Source organism: Centruroides vittatus, unplaced genomic scaffold (assembly GCF_030686945.1).
Source record: "Centruroides vittatus isolate TY-2023 unplaced genomic scaffold, ASM3068694v2 contig_1218, whole genome shotgun sequence".
Lineage (NCBI taxonomy): Eukaryota > Metazoa > Arthropoda > Arachnida > Scorpiones > Buthidae > Centruroides > Centruroides vittatus.
This window is the reverse complement of record NW_027120780.1, coordinates 695,256-715,786: the sequence shown is the minus strand read 5'-3', so window position 1 is coordinate 715,786 and position 20,531 is coordinate 695,256. Positions and strand designations below refer to the sequence as shown.

Genomic DNA, 20,531 nt, shown 5'->3' with positions numbered 1-20,531 from the left:
AAATATGTATAAATTATTAAAGAATACCAAATAATAAGTTGAAATTTCAAGACTAAACAAAAGCTAATTTACATTAAATTATGATCTGTAAATTTAAACTTTATATAAATACAGTATGTTAACCAGATGATGAGATAGTAAAAGCACCATTCTGTCACTCTGGCTAGGCTTGGGTTAAAATTTAGCTTAGTTCAAATTTTTATAAGTGTGTTGGCCCAGATATGCTGTGCTTCATTCTTCAATTATCTACTTGTTCCATTGTGGATCTAATCAAACCCATGATGTGTATGAAAAGAGGCCTTTTAGCATATACAAGATAAAGAATTTTACAAAATTCCACCATATAAATTAAATTTGCTAATAATATTAATTTCTTGAGTTTTGAATTTAATTAAATTCTGATTCTATCTATTCCCAAGTTTCAAAATGTTTTTGACTTCTACCACATGTCTCAACAGCCATTAAGTTACTGCTAGTTGTTAGTATAGGCATGCAATTCTTAGTTTCTCATTTGGTAACACACCTTATAAAACCAATTTAGGCAGATATTGTGCAGTGGTTGGCTGTCATAATTGCTAGAGAATTCTTTATAAGCAGTTTGAAACTGTAGTCAATGTACACTAAAACATGATTCATCAAGATTGTCCATTCCAGTTATGTTCATTTCCATATGATGAAAATTTAAAAAGAGTGGTTAGCCAAATTGAATGTATAATTCAGGTAGATAAAGAATTTTGCCATCATTAGACACACAAGTCCATAGAGAGTGATTACTTTACAGATAGGATTTATGCTAGATTTGTATAATAAATAAATAATAGATAGATAATAGAATAGCAATAAATAATAGATAGCTACATTTGTGCTAAGGACAATTTAGTAATTAAAATCTTACTTACTTTACCACATGAAAAAGAATTATGAGTTAAGATTTTTGTAAGTAAGCATTTCTTGGTAATCATAGGTTTTACTTCTAATTAAGTATTCAAATAAAGCTGGGTATTTCAAATATTGCTATGTAAGACATATTTTCAATAGAAGAAAGCAGTAAATAAGCATTGCAAGCAAGCTCATGAAATGGCTACCACAATCTCCTATTCAGCTCTTTTGGGTCTCTGTGGACAGACAGATTTGACAACAACTCTGACATCTATAAATGCTGCATGACATAGCGTCTCTTCTACTTCCCCTTATGAACTGTTGGAGCCTATACCACAAGTTTTGTTAAATTCTTGTGCTTGGTTGCTGTTGACACCTGTAAAAGCATGAACTAGTCACAATACATGTAAACTTAAGTTACCATGTATTTTATTGTTATCTTAAACTTTATCAATAGTGTATGAAGTGTTGTAACATACTGTATGTAAAATCATTAATAAAAACATAATTAAATAATGACAAGTGAAATGACAAAAGGTACAGTTTTAACAAAGCCCAAGAGCAATTTTAATGAACTAGATAATAAGGTTAAGAATTAATATTATCATAATGTATTTTCTTTAAAGCATTTTTATCATAATAGAAAATTTATTTATTTAAAATTAACAGAATAATTATACCTATTAACATTAGTCTTAAATAATGATGATAAAATAAAAGACAACTAATACAATGGTTTCTTTTCAGATTTTATCTGGAATTACATTAACAGATTGTGGCATTCTTGTTCTTGCTTTTGCCAAGTCTCAAATATTTCAAGTATTTTATTTTAGAATGTATCTTGGAATAATTGCTTTTGGCACATTGCACAGTTTAATATTTTTACCAGTTCTTTTGAGTATTATTGGTAAGTCATTTTTAATAGTACCTGTAGATAAATATATTTTTGTTTTAAAATTGTTTAAAAATAATTTTAATTATAAGTAAAATTTACATTAATTATTAATCATTTTCAAGTTAGATCATTTCAGTTAAGTAGTTAAAAATAATTTAGTTTTGCTTTTGTGCTGATCAAGTTACCTTGTATTATTCATAGAACTGCAATAATTAAAACTTCACCACCAACCAATGCCTATATTATAGAGTTAAAACAGCTATTGTAATAATAAATTATGAGACAATTTGGCAATAGAGTTAGGCGTTAGGCACCATCCCATTCTGTGCAGATTTTTTTCTTCCAGTGGTTCTAAATTATTTATATTATTTAAATTAAATTATAATTATTAAATTTATTAAGAGATGGCACCTAACGCCTAACTCTATTGCCAAATAATTTATTAATATTATAGCCGTTTTAACTCAATAATATTTGGCATTGGTTGGTGTGTAGCTTTAATTACGGGTTGAGTGATGATGTTTGTCTATAGTAACTAACATTTTAATCACTGATAAATGTCATCCAATTGCAAATTTTGAAATTTAGCAAAAATGTTTAAATTTTAATCTCTAATTTGAATTTGTACTAGGTTTAAATTTACAGTTTAAATGATGATTGTGTTAATTATACAGTATATACAAGATTCCTTATGTATCACTTATATAAAGTGCAGTATGCTGAATTTAAATTTTCAACATGAGACAAAAATTTAAGTAATCCTTTTCAGATTTGTAGAAAGTATAATTGTCTTTGAACTAAAAATAACAAATAGTATAATACTTTTGTATGGCTTTACCAAACAAGAACCAAACCTTTCTATATGCAGGTTTGGTTCTTGTTTGGTAAAGCCTGACAGCAGATTTAATCATGTTGAGATTAAAATGTTTGTAATTTCCAAGATGTATATTTATTGAGGATTGTTGTTTTATTTTGTTTTAGCTTTGAGTAATCTATTATGTTTCTTTATTTCTATTTTCAATATATAAGGTGTTTGCAAATGATTGAGTGCATTTCATTAATGAATTATAAATAAATCAAACAATTTAAGAATATATACTACATATCAAATCATACAGCAGCTCAAACAGTTTTTATCAAAAATGTTTTCCCTTAGAAGACTTTAACATGGGCTTCATTTGTGATGAGAACAAAATCAAATCAATATTCAATTTCTCACTGTGTGTTCCCTAGTATTTTCAGAGTAACTGTGGATTGCTTCCATAATTCATCATTTAAGTTAACTAACATCAGTTATGGAAGTAATCCAAACAGTTTGGAAATACTAGGGAACACACAGTAAGAAATCAAATATTGGTTGGGTGTTGTTTGAGTCACGAATAGAACCCATGTTCCATTTGTGACTCAAACAAAAACCCATGGAAACCATCTAAAGATGAACATTTTTGATAAAAACTGTTTGAACTGCTGTATGATTTGATATACAGTAAATCTTCGTAAGTTGTTTGAGTACATTTCATTATTGAATTATAAATAAACTAATCATTTGTAAATACCCTGTATTTTTTTTAATGTTTTGATTTTCTTTGTTAAACTCCTATAAATTATGTAAATCATGTGATTAAAACTTCTTATATGATTTTAAATGTCTAGATGGCTTAATATTTAATTACAACAGCAAACATAAAGGCTATGGACAAATTATATGTTAATTTTGACTATTTTACTTTTTCTTAAACATGCATTATACAATAAACTTTATTTGTTATGTTTTGAAATTAATACTTTGTTCTTGTTGTTACAAACTTTGTGATTCAAATTATGGTAAATAGCATTCAATTTCTTTTATTATGAAAAATTCTCAGTAGTACCAGTACTAATAAAGAATAGCAAGCACAAAAGTTCTTGTTTTTGTCATTAAAAAAGTTAAATTTAATATTTTATTACACCATTACTAAACTTAATTCTGGTAACACAGCATTTAATACAATATCAAACTATGTTATCAGAATTAAAAGTTTAGTAATGTGTTCATTGATAACTGTAATTAAACTAGAAGATATTATTTCATTATATCTGTTACTGGCAGAACCTGATTTTACACCAAACTAGTTTTGCCTAGGCCAAATTAGTTTGGCATAACTGTGTCAGGCCAAACTAGTTTAGAATTATTATTCAACTATATTAATGGTTAAAATAAAATTGTAACCTTTCGGGTAGGAAAAATTTGGTTAATAATTTGGCTGGTAATAATTATGGTAATTTATTAGAATAGGTTAGATTAGAACGTGCATCTTTGCCACCTTTGATATCCAGGGTAACATTAACCCCATTTTTTATAATTAAGTAGACTATGTTTGAATAAATATTGTTTATCTAATTGATTGCCTTTTAATTTTATTTTAACCATTAATATATTTAACCCTTAATATACTTGAATAATAATTCTAAATTAGTTTGGCGTAAAATCGGGTTTTACTGGTAACATATCTAAAAAAAAAATCCAAACTTTCAATCTAGTACTAACTTACCTGTATTTTAAGACTGATGTTTACACTTGTTTCTACATTTAGTTATTTAATATTTCAGGCCCTCCAGTAAATAAACAGAAAATGTATGATCATATTCATCTAGAAGATTTGCCATCACAAGGAAAAATTGAAAACACTAATGTAAGTAATTTTCAAATATTGAATAACTACAAAATTTCTAATTTTTTATTTTTTTAAGACATATTTTTGATAATTATGCAAAATATAAAAGAAATACATCAGACTATTGTGGAAAATTAAATATTTATAAAAAGTATATGGAGGTTAGATAGATACCATTTGGTCTAATTATAATAATTGGTGAAAATAAAAAATAGGGCAAAGATGTACATTATTAGTTTTTAGGAGCATAATTCGTGTAATAAACTAGTTTTTAATATGTTCATCTACTTGAACTATTTTTAAATTTACAAGATTAAATGGAATGTAAAAAACACATTAAAATAATTTAATTGTTTTTTTTTAAACTTACCTTATATCTGTAGGAATGTAATGTAGTTGCTTGAGAAAATTAAATATTTATAACAATAAAATAATTATACTTCAAATTTTTCAATAGTAGTAGTATTAAGTAGATCAAAAATGTTTGTACAGGGTGGTTATAATTAAAGTTGCTCTACTCAGACCTGTCTAGTGCCCGTTCTCGTGGATGTATTTTGATGAAACTTGGTATATGTGTTATATCGGACCATAGGGAAAAGGAAAATGCAAAAAATATATTTAGTTTGAATTTTTCCACTAGGTGAGAAAATGGCGCATGAAGAACAAGAAAAACAAAATGGAAACACGCAAAAGGTCTTTATTCACAACATTTGTTTAATGTGCAATCCATTTGCATCAGTCATGTGTTCAAAACACCTTACAATGCTGGTGCACTGTATGTGACTGATGATGCAAATGGATTGCACATTAAACAAATGTTGTGAATAAAGACCTTTTGCGTGTTTCCATTTTGTTTTTCTTGTTCTTCATGCGCCATTTTCTCACCTAGTGGAAAAATTCAAACTAAATACCTTTTTTTGCATTTTCCTTTTCCCTATGGTCCGTATAACACATATACCAAGTTTCATCAAAATACATCCACGAGAACGGGCACTAGACAGGTCTGAGTAGGGCAACTTTAATTATAACCACCCTGTATTTTATCTTCCTTAAACTAGACTGCAATTTCATTTATAAGGTTAATTGATTTGCCTTTAGTTTATAACATGCAGTTATTAGTCTTATCAACTATGTATTGAGGCTGATAACATAAATAGGAATTTTTAAATAGTCTGCTTATTGTTGTCATTACTTTCAGATAAAAAAAAATATTTTATAAATCAAACACTCCAAAACATTACTTAGTTCTTCACTGGCCTTATGTTAAAAACAAACATTTTTGATCTATACCTAAAATTTACTTTAGGTTTATTTTTGTTCTCTGTTCTATATTGGAATATTTGAAAGAATGATGACAAGTTATGAATTTAACCCTCATTTTGGCATATGTATCTAGAAAATATATGGTGTTTTTTTTCCTATGAACTTCTCAAAAATAAATAACAGTTGAACTGCAGGCTTTGTATTAGTTCTCAACTGATATGTTCTGAAGTGATTCCTATAGCAGTTTTCAAGTTTGAGTCTTTTTCAGAGAAATTTTATGAAAAACAATACCTTACCACCACCTGCAGTAAATTCTCTCACAGCATGAGAGTGCTGTACTCTCCATTGTTGCACATAACAATCATGATTCAATAAAATAATAATGTAGAATATTTAAACTTTACTACAGTGCTATACTTTATCTTCTTTATCTTGGTTTCAATGACCAAACCAATACCAATTCATTTCAAATGGACCACTGCAACTGTTTTTGACAATGCGATTTTCTTTCTTCAGTGTTATTGCCTGGCTTTTTCACAATCGGAGCATGATAAGAAATTTAATACTTTCAATTTTGCAACAATTAAAATTTATGTCCATTACATAGCAATACCATTTAGTAATTGTGACCCAAACATTTATTTGGTAATTTTATTAATATTTTTTAAATTATTAAGCTTTAAATTTGTGCATTTGACATCATGTAGTAAATTGCTGAATTTTTGGTGATCCATGAGTTATTGTTTCAAATGGTTCATTTCCCATATAGAAAACATTCCTGTGTAAACAATCATAAACAAATTTTGATATTTTTATAATATTTTGAGCAGTGTCTATTTTTGAAATGTGTGCAACTATCTTGCAAAAAAAAAATAATAATAAAATTATAGATCTCATTACTAGCAATACTAGTTGTTAAGTCTGAAAGAAAACATTCCCCTGAGAACAAGAAAACAATTTTAGTTATTTGATCCACTACTGACAAAGAAGGGAGTTTTTAAGAACAAGATGATAAAACGATATAGCAGTTTGTTGACCTTTTCAGTGGGAGACCAGTGGAGTCTATTATTTTTGTGGGCAACAATAAAGAAAGCTTTACTACCCTGAACTTGAAAGATAACATAATCCTGTAAAATATAACACAAATCTGATGTCAATAAGTGAAAGTTGAAATGATTTATAGTGAGTTGAAATTTTGATAAGTTTAGTTCATTGCATTTACAGATCAAATTACAAAAAATATATACAAAAATTCTTTTTTAAACCCACAAGTATTTTATACTGTTCGATTTCTACATTTTCCCTACTATCTAAGATATAATTGTAGTCAAGTATATATATCTGTAAAAATATAAAAATTGCATTAATTTGCATTATATGTTCTGTAGATACGCATGCTCTAAGTGAGCTCTTAATACTCTGTGCCGAGATGAGCGTTAAGAAAACTGTAGATCATAAACATTTGTCTTTAACATAATAAAAGACCAGAGAATAACTTTAAATAAGGTTTTTGTAGTGTTTAATTTATTTACATGATCAGTATTGTGAAGTAAACTTGTTAAAATTTTTATATATTTTAACTTGTTTTGGGATTGCTAATTTTGATAGCATTAAATGGCTGATAGCAGTATCCATGATTACAATAAGAGAAGTCTACTGTGTTTTCAACTTACATTGTAGATTTGTGAACTAAGGAAAAAATATCTGAATTTAAGCTGCTTTTAAAGTAGTCAATTAGTACACCTGTAAGACTATTCAAAATGTTTTTCCCCCTCCTTCCTACATTTTATATTTTTGACATGGCTATTTGGTGAAACTTTGAAAGTTTTATTTTTGTCATTAAAAATGTTCACTTTTTGTTCTCCTGTTTTTTTAAAGATTAGATCCTTTAGTTTGTATGTTTACATCATAAGATATTTATGAAATTGATTATTATTTTATTACTAATTACCCACATATTTTAAAGTGATTTTGTATTTCTTTTATACATAATTTATTATTAAATTTCTAATATATAAATGAGAGAAAATTGTCATGTATTTGTTACTTTATTTATTTATTTATTTTTTTAGACATCTATGTAACTACAGCAGTACTACCATTTGTAAGCAGTACCTGCATTCATCATTTTTTTTATTGTGTAACATTGTGTCCAGCACTATAGTAAACTTTCAAACATGACCAGTAAAATATCTGTGACAAGTGTGTAGTTCTTGTTGCACCATTATAGAAATGTTTTTAACTCTGGTAGAATGCCAGTTAATGAAAAGGAGTTTATATTTTTTCTAAATGAAGAAATTTGAATTCTGTTTTAACATTCTGGTCAGTCAATGCTTAGGGATCATTTTATAAAGGACTCATTATACAGTATTAATTTCTTTTTGCTTATTTTTAATGAAATTAATTTTATTTTACATTAACTGAAATTGTTGCTAAAGCTGGATGAGAAGCTGATGATCAGTTCCTTCAACTTTAAGACTTTGTTACATTGCTTAGTCTATTTAAAAATCAACACATTTAAGAGATAATCATGTTCAGTCAATGAGAACAAATGATTGATTTTTGATCATTTCCATTGTTCTTGTGCATTTATTACATTTGAAAATGTCACCAGGTTTAGTCAAAGAAATAATTTGGATGACTTCTACAATGTAATTTCTTCAACACTATATAGTATAAAAGTTAATAATGTATATTCAGAGGAACGTAGTAAATCTGTCAAATCATAAATGTATATGTATATAGTTAAGATTTCAAGAACTTGAAAATAATCAAACACATTTTTTATTTCCAAAACAAGGAGGAACAATGAATTATTTAAATATTAATCTTTTATTAAAGTAAAATACTTCAAAATGTTAAGTTAATTATTTGTTTACAATATTACGCACCTTTGTGATTCTGTTTAATGAAATACCATCTACTATGTACATATTCACTTGCTGGAAATTTCTTTTGAATTTGAAATAAAAATTATAAATTAAACATGTTGTTAATGTGTGTACTTCTTAAGTGAGTTTTGTTACTTCCACACACACACACACACACACATTATATATAATATTGCTTATTATTTAAATTTTAATAAATAGAAGTAGAAAAGTAATTTTAGTTTCAGTAATATTCTAACCAAAGTTATTTTTTAAATTCATATATCCATATTATTTTTGTTCACAAATTTGAAATACAGTAGAGAGTCGAAAATCGGAATCAATTGGGAACTGGGGTGGTTCAGATTAGTCATTTGTTCCGATTACCAATTATGTACGAAAAAATATATTAACCTGTCCGATGTTCAAATTTTTCTCCGTTGCGTGTCGCTTCGTGTTGAATTTTCGTCGATTTTAAGCCTACCGAAAATTTTTATAATAATAATCGAGGCTATCGTATCGTTAAAAATTATTTCTGCATTTTGTACAAACAAAATAAATATATTGAAGAATATAAAAACATACTAAATTTACTTCTAAAGTATAATTTTCATCAAAAACGTTCGATTCAGCACGACACAGTCCGACTGAAAATCGTGCCGATTACCGGCGTTCCGATTAACGACACTCTACTGTAGTCATTCTTAACCAGAAATCAAAATTGTATAACATCTTCAAATTATAGTGCTTATTAAAAACAATTTTTAAGTGATGAAATCACTTCAAGTATACTCACTTTGGCTACCATAAATCCTCTAATAGCTGGCTGGGTGTCTACTGGACAGAACATACTTAATCCTGGCATATATGAGAGTCCTGGCCTCTGTTGTAGACCTGATGTTCATTTCATTGCAAAATTTTGCATCCACACTAATGATAAAAAAGGGCAAAATTAAGTTTTCCATGTTATGAGATCTGAACCAGAAAAGTAAAAAAATTCCATGTGTGCACGTTTTGCCATTTATTTTGTTTAATATCTCAGGATAGGGTAATCATTAAGAAGTGAAATTTGGCATGGCAGTTTGTGTATAAGGGGCATTAATGCTATTAAATTTTGGTGGTTCATAGTCAAAGGGATAGGGAGATAAGAGGGTTGGCATGTGCCATATTTCGAGGAGTCAGATGTATTGGAAGATGTTATTTATTATTAGCACTTACAATTTTTTATAAAACTCGTCTGTGTGTCCCTAATATGTGTTTTGCCATTTTATAATTACAGTAGAGTCGTTAATCGGAATCGCCGGTAATCGGCACGATTTTCAGTCGGACTGTGTCGTGCTGAATCGAACGTTTTTGATACTAAATTTACTTCTAAAGTATAATTTTCATGTTTTTATATTCTTCAATATATTTATTTTGTTTGTACAAAATGAAGAAATAATTTTTAACGATACGATAGCCTCGATTGTTGTTATAAAAATTTTCGGTAGGCTTAAAATCGACGAAAATTCAACACGAAGTGACACGCAACGGAGAAAACTTGGAACATCGGACAGGTTAATATATTTTTTCGTACATAATTGGTAATCGGAACAAATGACTAATCTGAACCACCCCAGTTCCCAATTGATTCCGATTTTCGACTCTCTACTGTAATAATAATAATAGGAAATGATATAAATTCTTTAAACAGATAATGCCTCATACAATTCATTAATACACTGGTGTGCAAAACTTACAGCAAAAAAGCAATTGTTGCTTAACTCCACAAGAAATTGCCTGGGAGACATGAAATTCAGAATACAGATACAGTATTTTGTACTTAAAGGATGAAGAATGCATACTAGTACAAACTGAATAGAATGCATAGTATGGAATCAAACAGAAAAAGGCTTTATTGAAAGAATAGTGTTGGTACAAATGATTGTCTGCCCAAGAGGGAGAACAACAAACAGATATCCCTTAACTGCAATGATTGCTTGGCCTTGTTTTTCCATACTCAACACCAGCTTATTGAACAGTTCTTGAAGTAAATACCCATTCCTCAATGAGCATCTGTTTCAGTTGTTGAGTGTTCTCTGGCGCATATAATTGTGCTGAAAGGCATCTCTCCAAAGCATCCCACACATGTTCTATGTGATTTAAATTAGGAGTATGCTGGCCAATCCATTCTAATGATATCTTTACTTTCTAGAAGCTCCTCAACAGAATGAGTTTGATGTGGCCTGGCATTATCGTCCATAAAAATGAAGTGTGCACCAATGGCAGCTCGGAACAGACGCATGGGGGAGGATCAATTGCTGACAATAGTGATCTCCAGTAATACTGGAAAATTTGGAGCTCAGTCCACCTGTTCAACATAATGCCTCCCCAAACAAGCACCCTAGGACTACCGTAACACTCTTTCCATGATGTTAGTGGGATAAAACCGTGTTCCTACCTCTCGCCATATCAGCTGGTGTTGAGAATTGCTTGTGATACTGAAATGACTCTCATCTATAAAGAGGATGCAATTCCATTGATGATATGTTCAGTCTGTTTCTCTTACATCAGTCTAAATCATTGGTTCTCAAACTTTTTCAATCCACCATCCCCTTTGTTCCATAAAGTTGTACCCAACGCCCCTAACCCACCAGATACTCCAACTTTTACCTTTGGTCACCGTTCAGTACCCTGCCGCCAGCATCCCCCTAGATTTACTCACCGCCCACTTTGAGAACCCCTGGTCTAAATAATGCTGCAGATGGGCAGCAGTCAATGGGATACAGTGTTCAGGATGGTGGATGAATAGGCCACCTTTGTGAAGGCGTCCGGCCACAGTAAATCAACACTTGTCATCCCATTGCTGTATGCAGCTCCTAAGCAATGTTGCCCGCTGACTGGTATCGATGTGATTTTGCCTGCAGGATGATATATCAGTCATCCATTATCATTGTTTTTCTTGGACGACTACCACCGACCTTTCTTACAGCTGTATCTGTGATTTGCAAGGCTTTCCAAGCTCATGAAAAGACATTATTTTGATTCCAAACTCGTGTGTTACACTCGTCACACTAAGCCCCCCTCAAGCTTGCCGATCATTCTACCACATGTAAAGTCGTTCAAATGGTTTTTTCTAGCCATATTACACATACGAACTCACCGAACTTTCAGCGAATATCTGTAATTGCTCCTTTCGTCCTCCTTTTTATTGTAGTTTTGCACTGACTGCAGGCATTTTGCATGCCTTAGGTCACCTGTGAAGTGTCGCCTTCCTGATACTTGCATACAAAATCACCTTTCTACTGAATTGGGTGTTCATTGTACTGATTGCAACAAGGCAGTGGCATGCCGTCGATGGAAGCGCCGCTTCCACCTTCCAGTGACCTTCCCTTGTATTTTATAAAATATAAATTTTCATATTTTAACGTACTTTGAATTAATTAAAATTAATATTTTATTATAACTGCATTATGTATCTTTTACAAATTTCTATACTACATGTGGAAAAAAACGATAAGATTGCTATTGTATATTCGAATAATTCAGTGGCGGAAGGAATGTCGAAACCGGGTCAGTTTCCAATCAGCCAGATTATATAGGCATTAGCACATGCGGTTTACAGTGCACCAACCTCACCCGGTTTAGCTGGTAGAAGCAACACACGCGTAAAGCGTCCAACTCTATATCCTGGAGCGGTTGTGGGCTGTTAGCCGCCTGCTAGATATTCGGCCACCCTCGCCCTGATTATGTGAATCATGAGCAGACTAGATCAACGGCGGGCAACCCCCGGCCCGCGGGCCAGCTAAGGCTCGCGAAAAGTTTCTATCCGGCCCGCGATATCTTTAATAGATTATTAAATTGGAAAAATAACTAATTAATAGTTATTTTTCCAATTCTTTGTAATTTTCGAAAACGATAAGAGAAATAAATGTAGTAATTAACTTTTTATTTATTTAATTTCATATTTGCAGACTTAAAAAAATTACAAGTCACAAGAAGGCGTCAATTAACTACTACGGCCCGCGGAAATAACGTAAAATTTATTCTGGCCCATGTTATAAAAAGGTTGCCCACCCTAGACTAGATTTATAACTTAACCCAAACTGATAGGAATTTACTGGTATGTTTTTATGATAGTTCTGTATAGTTGACAGGAGTTTAAAAAAAAAAACTCCATTTAAATATTTGATATACCGTATTAGCCCGAATATAACGCGACCCCGAATTTAACGCGACTCCAAAATTTTCATAAAGATATTTAGAAAAAAAAATAATACTCATAAAAGAATTCAAAGAAAGTAAAATTCAATCAGATAAGCATTTATTTAGGTATTTATAGCTAATAACACAGGTTACATTCATGTCAATAAAATTAAGTAATGTAAAACAAAATTAATATTACGTAAGTAACAACAAAAAACGGAAATGTTTATTCAGAATCTGAACTGTTTTCAGAATGAGAACTCATTGACTTCCGTTATTCATTATTGACTTTCGCGTTAGGGGGTAAAGCGGGTCTATTGACAAATTTTCTCGCAGTAGTACGAAATTTCTACTGACTTAACTTGAATGAGTCATATTTCTTCCCCATTTACAAACAAACCCGATGGCAATCGGTGAAACATGAGATAAATTACAGCGAGTTGAAATTTGATATGTTTATTTTTTGCGTTTTACGTATCAAATTACATTAAATTCGACACAAATAAAGCATTTTTGTCAATATAGAAATATTTTACATTGTTTAAAAGTAGAGAAAATAAAGAAAAGAAAGATGTAATAATAATTTTTCGAGCGAAGCCAAAAATTTCACAATTTTAAGATAAAAAATGGCGTCTGTGAGAGCCCACGTGACTAAAAGGCGGTCGAAAAATCACGTGACTAATGAACTTCGAACAAGCGGAGACATAGCCTTACTATAGTAGCGCTATGCAAACAAAAGCGCAGGCCTACTAACTAGATCACATGGTTGTTTTGAAGTGGTCGGTCGAGCTAGGTCTGACGTTCAGTCGCGTTTCAATCTCTGTAGGAAAATGTCCTTGTTTATATTACATTCCATTACTTAAACCCCGAATTTAGCGCGAGTCGATTTTTTAACGGAAAATAAATGGTCGAAAAATATCGCGTTATATTCGGGCTAATACGGTATTTATTCTACGTTTATTCCGCTCTTCCATCTTATATTCCTTACGGATTTCAATGTTAAACCGGTGATATTACGATTTAGTATGTTCTATCTGTAAGCGGATGCAGATAAAACAGTGTACAATTCTTGTACATGTTAAATTAACTGTTACTTTGGCATCATCATTTACAACCAAATTTAATGAATGAAACGCACAAGGTACAAAAAAGCTCTAGAATTTATTTTCCTTAAATTTACGATTTATGTGTAAGTTCGCCGACCTTTAGGGGGGGATCGTTAATCCCGCGACAGGATGGTCTAGGGTCGTTCGCGTGTGGGTGTGAGGGAGGATGACACAGACAATAAGTGTCTCACAAAGAAACCCGTTTATTTAAACATAAAACAACTCACACTATGCACAGATCGTTACAAAGGTAAACGTTCGAACGTTTTTGTGCCGATGTGTTTCCTATCGTCGCTCGATAGAAGGCCCCGGGGCAGCGGCTGGTGCAGCGACTCGTCGGTTGGCGTCGGCGGACCTTTCGATGGACACCTTGGAACACCTCTTGTCTCCCTTGAAACCTCTCGGAAAAAGTCTCTTGTCCTTCCAATTCGGCGATTACTTCAATCTCTCTTTTTCGTATTGTTCATGTTGATTGGCTCCACGTCCTTCCTTTCTCTCTTCTCGATTGGTCCCTCGCTTGTTTCCAAGCGAAAAACGACCCCTGTTCGAGTCACGAGAAAGAACCACCTCGACAAATCTACTTGACACCCTCCGTTTACTCAGGTTGGAAAGAATTGATGGAACTTTGAAACTTGCGCTCATATTTTCCCCATTGTTGTCTAATCTGAGAGATTTTTGAAATTTAATGCTTCGATGTGATGTTCCTTTTCATAATTAACTTTTCCCTTTTTCCTAATTTTAATGATCTAAATTTCGTATACGAGCGACTTGTCAAAGGTCCATCTATACTGGAGGACATTCGTCTACAATCATTACTCATTACAATTATTGCGTTTTATTTTACATTAGGCCTTTTTGTCTTTCGACATCTTTCTCCTTTTTTTTCATGCGTCGCGGTTTCAAATGACTAACGCGTCAAATCCGATCTTTGATCGGTTTTTGTCCCTTTTAACAATGGACGATTTTCTACATTCGTTTTAACAATCTTCTAATATAAATAATTAATGTTAACCCGTTTTTGGGACTTCACATATGTATCCGTTGTCATAAAAATTTCTTTCCACTTCTTTCCCAAGACTACAGATATTCGAGTACAAAGTAACAGGTTTCGACTTATTTCTATTTAAGAAGTAGTTAAATAATTAGGCAATTAGGGAATTAGAAACATAAATAAAACCCTGATGAAAGAGCCGAAATTTTACTTAAACAGAAGCTTAGCCGAACCAATCTCTTGCCGAGTACGGTGGGGTCTGATCTCTTCATAATATTAGATGTAATAAAGACAGAAAATTTTCCAGTTCGATGAGAGTGACCGAAAAGTTGTAAATTTTGGAAATTTCCGTGAACACTTGGTCCTAAAACGAATTAGTTAGAAAACGAACGACGGACAATCTGTTAAGTTTAACATATTTAGATTTTTACAGCTATGGTGAGAAACGTTTAAAATCTACAACAGCCCTGTCGCGTCCTTTGAGATATACTAGTAATGCGACAAAAGAGGCATTTGACATTGACCGGTATCGGCACCCTCGGGATTTGGCATGCACACGCCTACCTGGACCGTCTCCGATTCCATTCATTGGCCACTCGTAGGGAGCTATTTCACTAAGTGGATTGTTTTAAGATTTAAAAAGTAAAGAATATTTTGTTATTTTTATGTACGTTTCTTCACAAAGTTATATTTAATTATAAGTTTCTTTAAAAGTATATTCATACAATTGAAGAATTTTTTGAACTAGGTATGTATATTCGTCACACATTTTGTTTTATCAAGTAAGCTTTTTTTATAATTTTAATTTTAGCCCTTATATCGTGGCTAGTGATTCAAAAATTTATTTTTAAAAAGTTTTGGCTCAAGATTATATAATGGAAAAGAAAACATTATTAAAAGAGAAAGACCAATGCCTAAATTAAATATAAATACGTCAACAAAAAATTTCGACATTTTGACGATAAAATTTATGACGAATGACGATTCTTTCGTAAAATTGAAGCAATTTGGAAATCAAAATAGAATAGAATTTAACATTGGTAGACAATATAAAATAAATATTGAAAATTATAACGAGATAATTACGATTATAGATATATCTAAATTAATAGACGTTATATGTTTTTTCTCAAAGCGAAAATTGGCATTTAGAGGGCGTAGGGAATTTATTGAATCTAATAACGGAGGTAATTATATTGAACTTTCTTATTTATTAAGTACGTCAGATAATCTATTAAAAATACATTTAAAGAAGTATACAGTTTTTACTGGCTTATCGAACAAACGAATACGAACGGGCCCTGACGCGCAATTAATTGATTGCCCCTGTAAGTCGGCTTCTTACAGAAACACAGCTTCCCTATCATCAAATGTCACGGCACGCCACTGCCTGACGTCATCGAACTTTGGTTATATAAAATATGCGTGTTATAGTTTAGTTACGTAAACGTTAATTAAAGTGACTTATATATTAAATAAGCGAATTTTATGAATTTACCTGCTCCAAAGAAAATATCGTGTACGCATTCTACACCAAGGAATCAAAATATTATAGTTGTTTTTGTACGGAAATGGAGAAAAGTGATGGGCCTATGCTCGAAACTACCGATTTAAACCAGGCATGTCAAACACGCGGCCCGCCAATACACAGATTGTGGCCCGCCGAGACTTTTTAAAAATTTTTAAATATCGAGCTTTGACGCTTGAAGTTGGAAAGTTTGAACGGGTGTACTATAGATTACTCCCTATGGAATTTCAGGACTTTGATTATATATTTGAACTCAGGGGACCGAGACGAGTTCAACGATACCCTACTTTTGGACCGGAGACGAAAAATAAGTTGTCATACTTTTTTCGGCGATCGCGCGATGATAGGGAGTCCCGTCGCTTGCCGTTAAAATTGCTTTTTAGTAGACGTTTCCCCCCCTTTTTTTACTTCGTTCAAGAACTACCGTGAATCGATCACTAGTTTAGCACATGGCGGCGTGTGGTGGCGCCCATACGAGAGGTCAGTCGGGCCGCCATGTTCGCTGCCATAACCGAAATGGCGATCGCGCGATGATCGGAAGTCGCGTCGCTCTCTCCGCTCTCGTATCGCGTGTTTAACCCTCCGGGAGATGACCGTAGTTCGACGTCATGGTTTGCAGACTTTACCGCAAGATGGCAGTACTAGCAACTATGGTGCCGTCTTCATGAGTGCATTAAAAAAGTATGGTAAGTGAAAAAGTATGATAACCTTTTTATTTTTCGTCTCCGGTCCAAAAATAGGGTACCGTTGAACTCGTCTCGGTCCCCTGAGTTTCAATATATAATCAAAGTTCTGAAATTCCATAGGGAGTAATCTATAGTACACCCGTTTGAACTTTTTGGTTGACGCTGGCGTCGCGTGTGATCGCGTGATCGCTCGGGACACTGCGCGCTGGCGCGAGGCGTCAAATGAAAAGCGGCGGTCGAAGCCAAACGGAGATAAATACACAGAACGATTACAAACATGATAGAACGCGGAGCGATCTAATCCGACACACAACACATGTTTGTGTGGCCGTCAGCCATACTAATATTGTATATTTGTACATATTTTATTATATTATGTTAGGCTTAGAAATCTTTCTTTGTTCTTTTTTCTAACTGTTCTAGAAATTGTTGATAAAAACTTACAAATGGAATTAAATAAAATCCAATGTGATAATTTGCTGAAGCAAAAATATATGGAAGTTGGAATTCCAAATTTTAATAGGCCTACATATTTATCTGTAGATCGGTTTCCTAAAATGTTATCGTTTGTTACGCGTATACTAGCTATGTTCGGAAGCACTCATTTATGCGAGCAACTATTTTCTTTAATGAAAAATAACGAAAATTCATAAAGGTCAAGATTAACCGATCAACATTTATCATCAATTTTAAAAATTTCTTCAGCTGAATATATTCAACCAAATTTTGATGACTTGCTTTGTGAAAAACGTTGTCAAATATCTTCTAAAAAGTGATACTAAACTGTGATTTTGTTTATTTCTTATTATAACTTTTATTTTTGTTTTTTATAAAAAAATATAAAATATTTATAGTTTAAGTTTAAAAAATAACATGAAATATAAAATGTCTATGTATATATAATATACAATACATTGAGTCTAATAAATACATAATACATAATATAATCATTCTAAAAGTCATATTTTATTAATTTTTTGAACATTGAAGACATGCGGCCCCGACTTATTACGGGCCACGTGATCTATTTTGTATTATCATATGAGTTTGACATGCCTGATTTAAACAAACATTAACGTCTTCGACCCAATATGATAGGCCTTCTTCAAATGGCCTATCATATTGGGTCTATAAAGTAATAATCTTAATCTTAATCTATCGTTATTTTTTTTCCCGAGCAACGTTGGTCTTATCTGCTAGTAAATAATAAAATAAAACAAAATATACTAAATGAACTAATACAATAACGATGTAAATAATATAATAAAACTAGCTGTTACCCGAGGCTTCGCTCGCACGGATTTTGCAAGCAAACTATTTACATTCAATATTTCAACAACGATAGTAATTGTTATTTAACACCTACCGCTGAGAATGATGAGAATTGTTGAGAATCAAACGAACTGTTTTTAATTTGATAAATTTTCTGGAACGTTTACAATCGTTCTATAATCGATCCAATATGCAAAAAGAAATTCGAATTTAAAACGGTTCGAACATTTGGTTAAAAAATCGAAATATATAAAAAAATATTTATAACAATGTCTGAAATATTATCAATTTAATATCCCTAAGTACTCAATGAAGACTAAACGTAGTTAAAAACAAAAAAATTGCATCTAAAATAGTACAGTAGAAGCCGTTCTTTAGGTTAAGCCTTAATGCTCTCCCCCCGCGGGGGAATTTCGAAAAATCCCTTCTTAGCGTGCGTTTTCATGACGTACTCTGTGTACCAAATTTCACCTCTAGGTTCTGGAAATTTCTAGAAAAAAATGAAACATTCTCATTGAAGAGCCACACATTTTCGAAGTCAACCACTTTCAAACCCATATCTCTCACACCCTTATAGCTATCGAAACGCAACCACCATAGTGCACGATGGGAAACTTAGGACTACTACCACACACAAACACTATTCCATGAGCGATGTTGGGAACCAGCAGTGGCGTAGTGTGGGTGTCAGCTGCCCGGGGCGGAGGAAAATTTCGCCGGCCCCTTAAAATTTAGCCCCCTTAAATAATATACGGGGAATCCCTACAAGTCAGTATAGACGGTGTTGTCAGTCGCTACAATGAGCAAGATGTCATTATTATACATTCATTTAAAGAAAGGGGATTCCCTAGTTTCGTCACAAAATAAGTAATGAAAAATTCCGTGCTCATTTCAATCGGTCCGAATCGTAGGTGTTACAAAAATATGAAATGAAATGGGTTATTATTATTGAAATGAAATGGTTCAAATTTTTACAAGATATTATTATTATTTATTGTAAAAAAAATGCCGCCCGGGGCGGGCTGCCCCTGCCGCCCCCACTACGCTACGCCACTGATGTGTAGTCTTGGCTGCAGAGTGATATATAGGCACAAACACGTCCATATATATATATATATATATATAGATAAAAATAACATATCTATGTAAAATAAAATAAAAGTGAAAAGCATTTTTTGTGTATTTATTTCATTTTTATTTTTATAAGAGGCAGACAGGCGACAGTGGGAATTTATAGGTCTACGACTTTTCAAATTGCAGCTCCATGAGGTCACGGGTCAACGCAAACTAACGGATTGGAATGTTTGAAATGTCGAGCGGAAAAATCCGGCTTTGACTGACTCTCGTAGACATGACAAAATTTAAAAATAAATGTAGCATTCCTTTGAAAGCATAATTGTCGCGTCATAAGTAATGAAGACAAAAATTTTTAACCGTCAGAAAAGAAAATATCATGGCGTGAGATACCAGCGAAAGTATCTCACGCAAGTTGGATCAACACTTCCGGACCAAGTGTCAAATTAATTAACCGATCATATTAACAATTTAGGAGAGAGATCCTTTAGAAAGCCAGAAATTTAAGGAATGATCGCTTTCTCCTGGTTCAATCTGTTTATCCTCTGTGTCGGTTTCCCCGTTGTCTTGGACTTCATTTTCGTTCAGCCGTATTATAAAGGTTTTTCGTATTTTTTTTTTTTTTTAAATACAGTATTAACTTTATTTAATGTCGCATTCATATGCGAAACGTACAACCACGACGGCGACCGACGAATCTCTCCGAGAAGCGAAATAATATTGGCCGAAATAAATGAAATCCTAAGAATTTGATTTATTTCAGGCCTTGGCCGAAAATGGACGAAAAAGATGTTTATTCAAACGAATTTCGGGCGATTTTCGGAGATGGTCAAGCCTCGAGACAGAATTGAAAAAGATCTCCACGTTGGACATTCTGCACCACGTAAATACAGAAGATAATTTATTTATCAAATTCCAAACACAAGAAAATGGTTGAAGCAAAATTTAAAAAGAAAAAAAATCAATTATTTTTTTAATTAATTCTAATTTTTACGTAATTCGAACATTGTTGACGCGTCTTTTAACGTTTGTTCGAAATTCGTCACGCATGACGATTCGCAGTTCGATTGTTTCTCTGGTTGTGGTCGGACGTGCTTTTGTTGTGCTCTTCGATTGCGTGCTGTTTTT

The 20,531-nt window shown here is 32.3% G+C and overlaps 1 protein-coding gene across 1 annotated transcript in view; it reads left to right on the top strand.

Annotated features, from left to right (window-relative positions):
- LOC136987429 (NPC intracellular cholesterol transporter 1-like) overlaps positions 1–8,676 on the top strand; it is a 74,779-nt gene extending 66,103 nt beyond the window's left edge. Inside the window, exons 19-21 of the mRNA XM_067285167.1 lie at positions 1,627–1,786; positions 4,364–4,446; positions 7,764–8,676. Of these exons, the coding sequence (XP_067141268.1) occupies positions 1,627–1,786; positions 4,364–4,446; positions 7,764–7,775 (255 nt within the window). The 3' untranslated portion in view covers positions 7,776–8,676. The remainder of the gene's footprint in view (positions 1–1,626; positions 1,787–4,363; positions 4,447–7,763) is intronic.
- Positions 8,677–20,531: the final 11,855 nt, after the last annotated feature.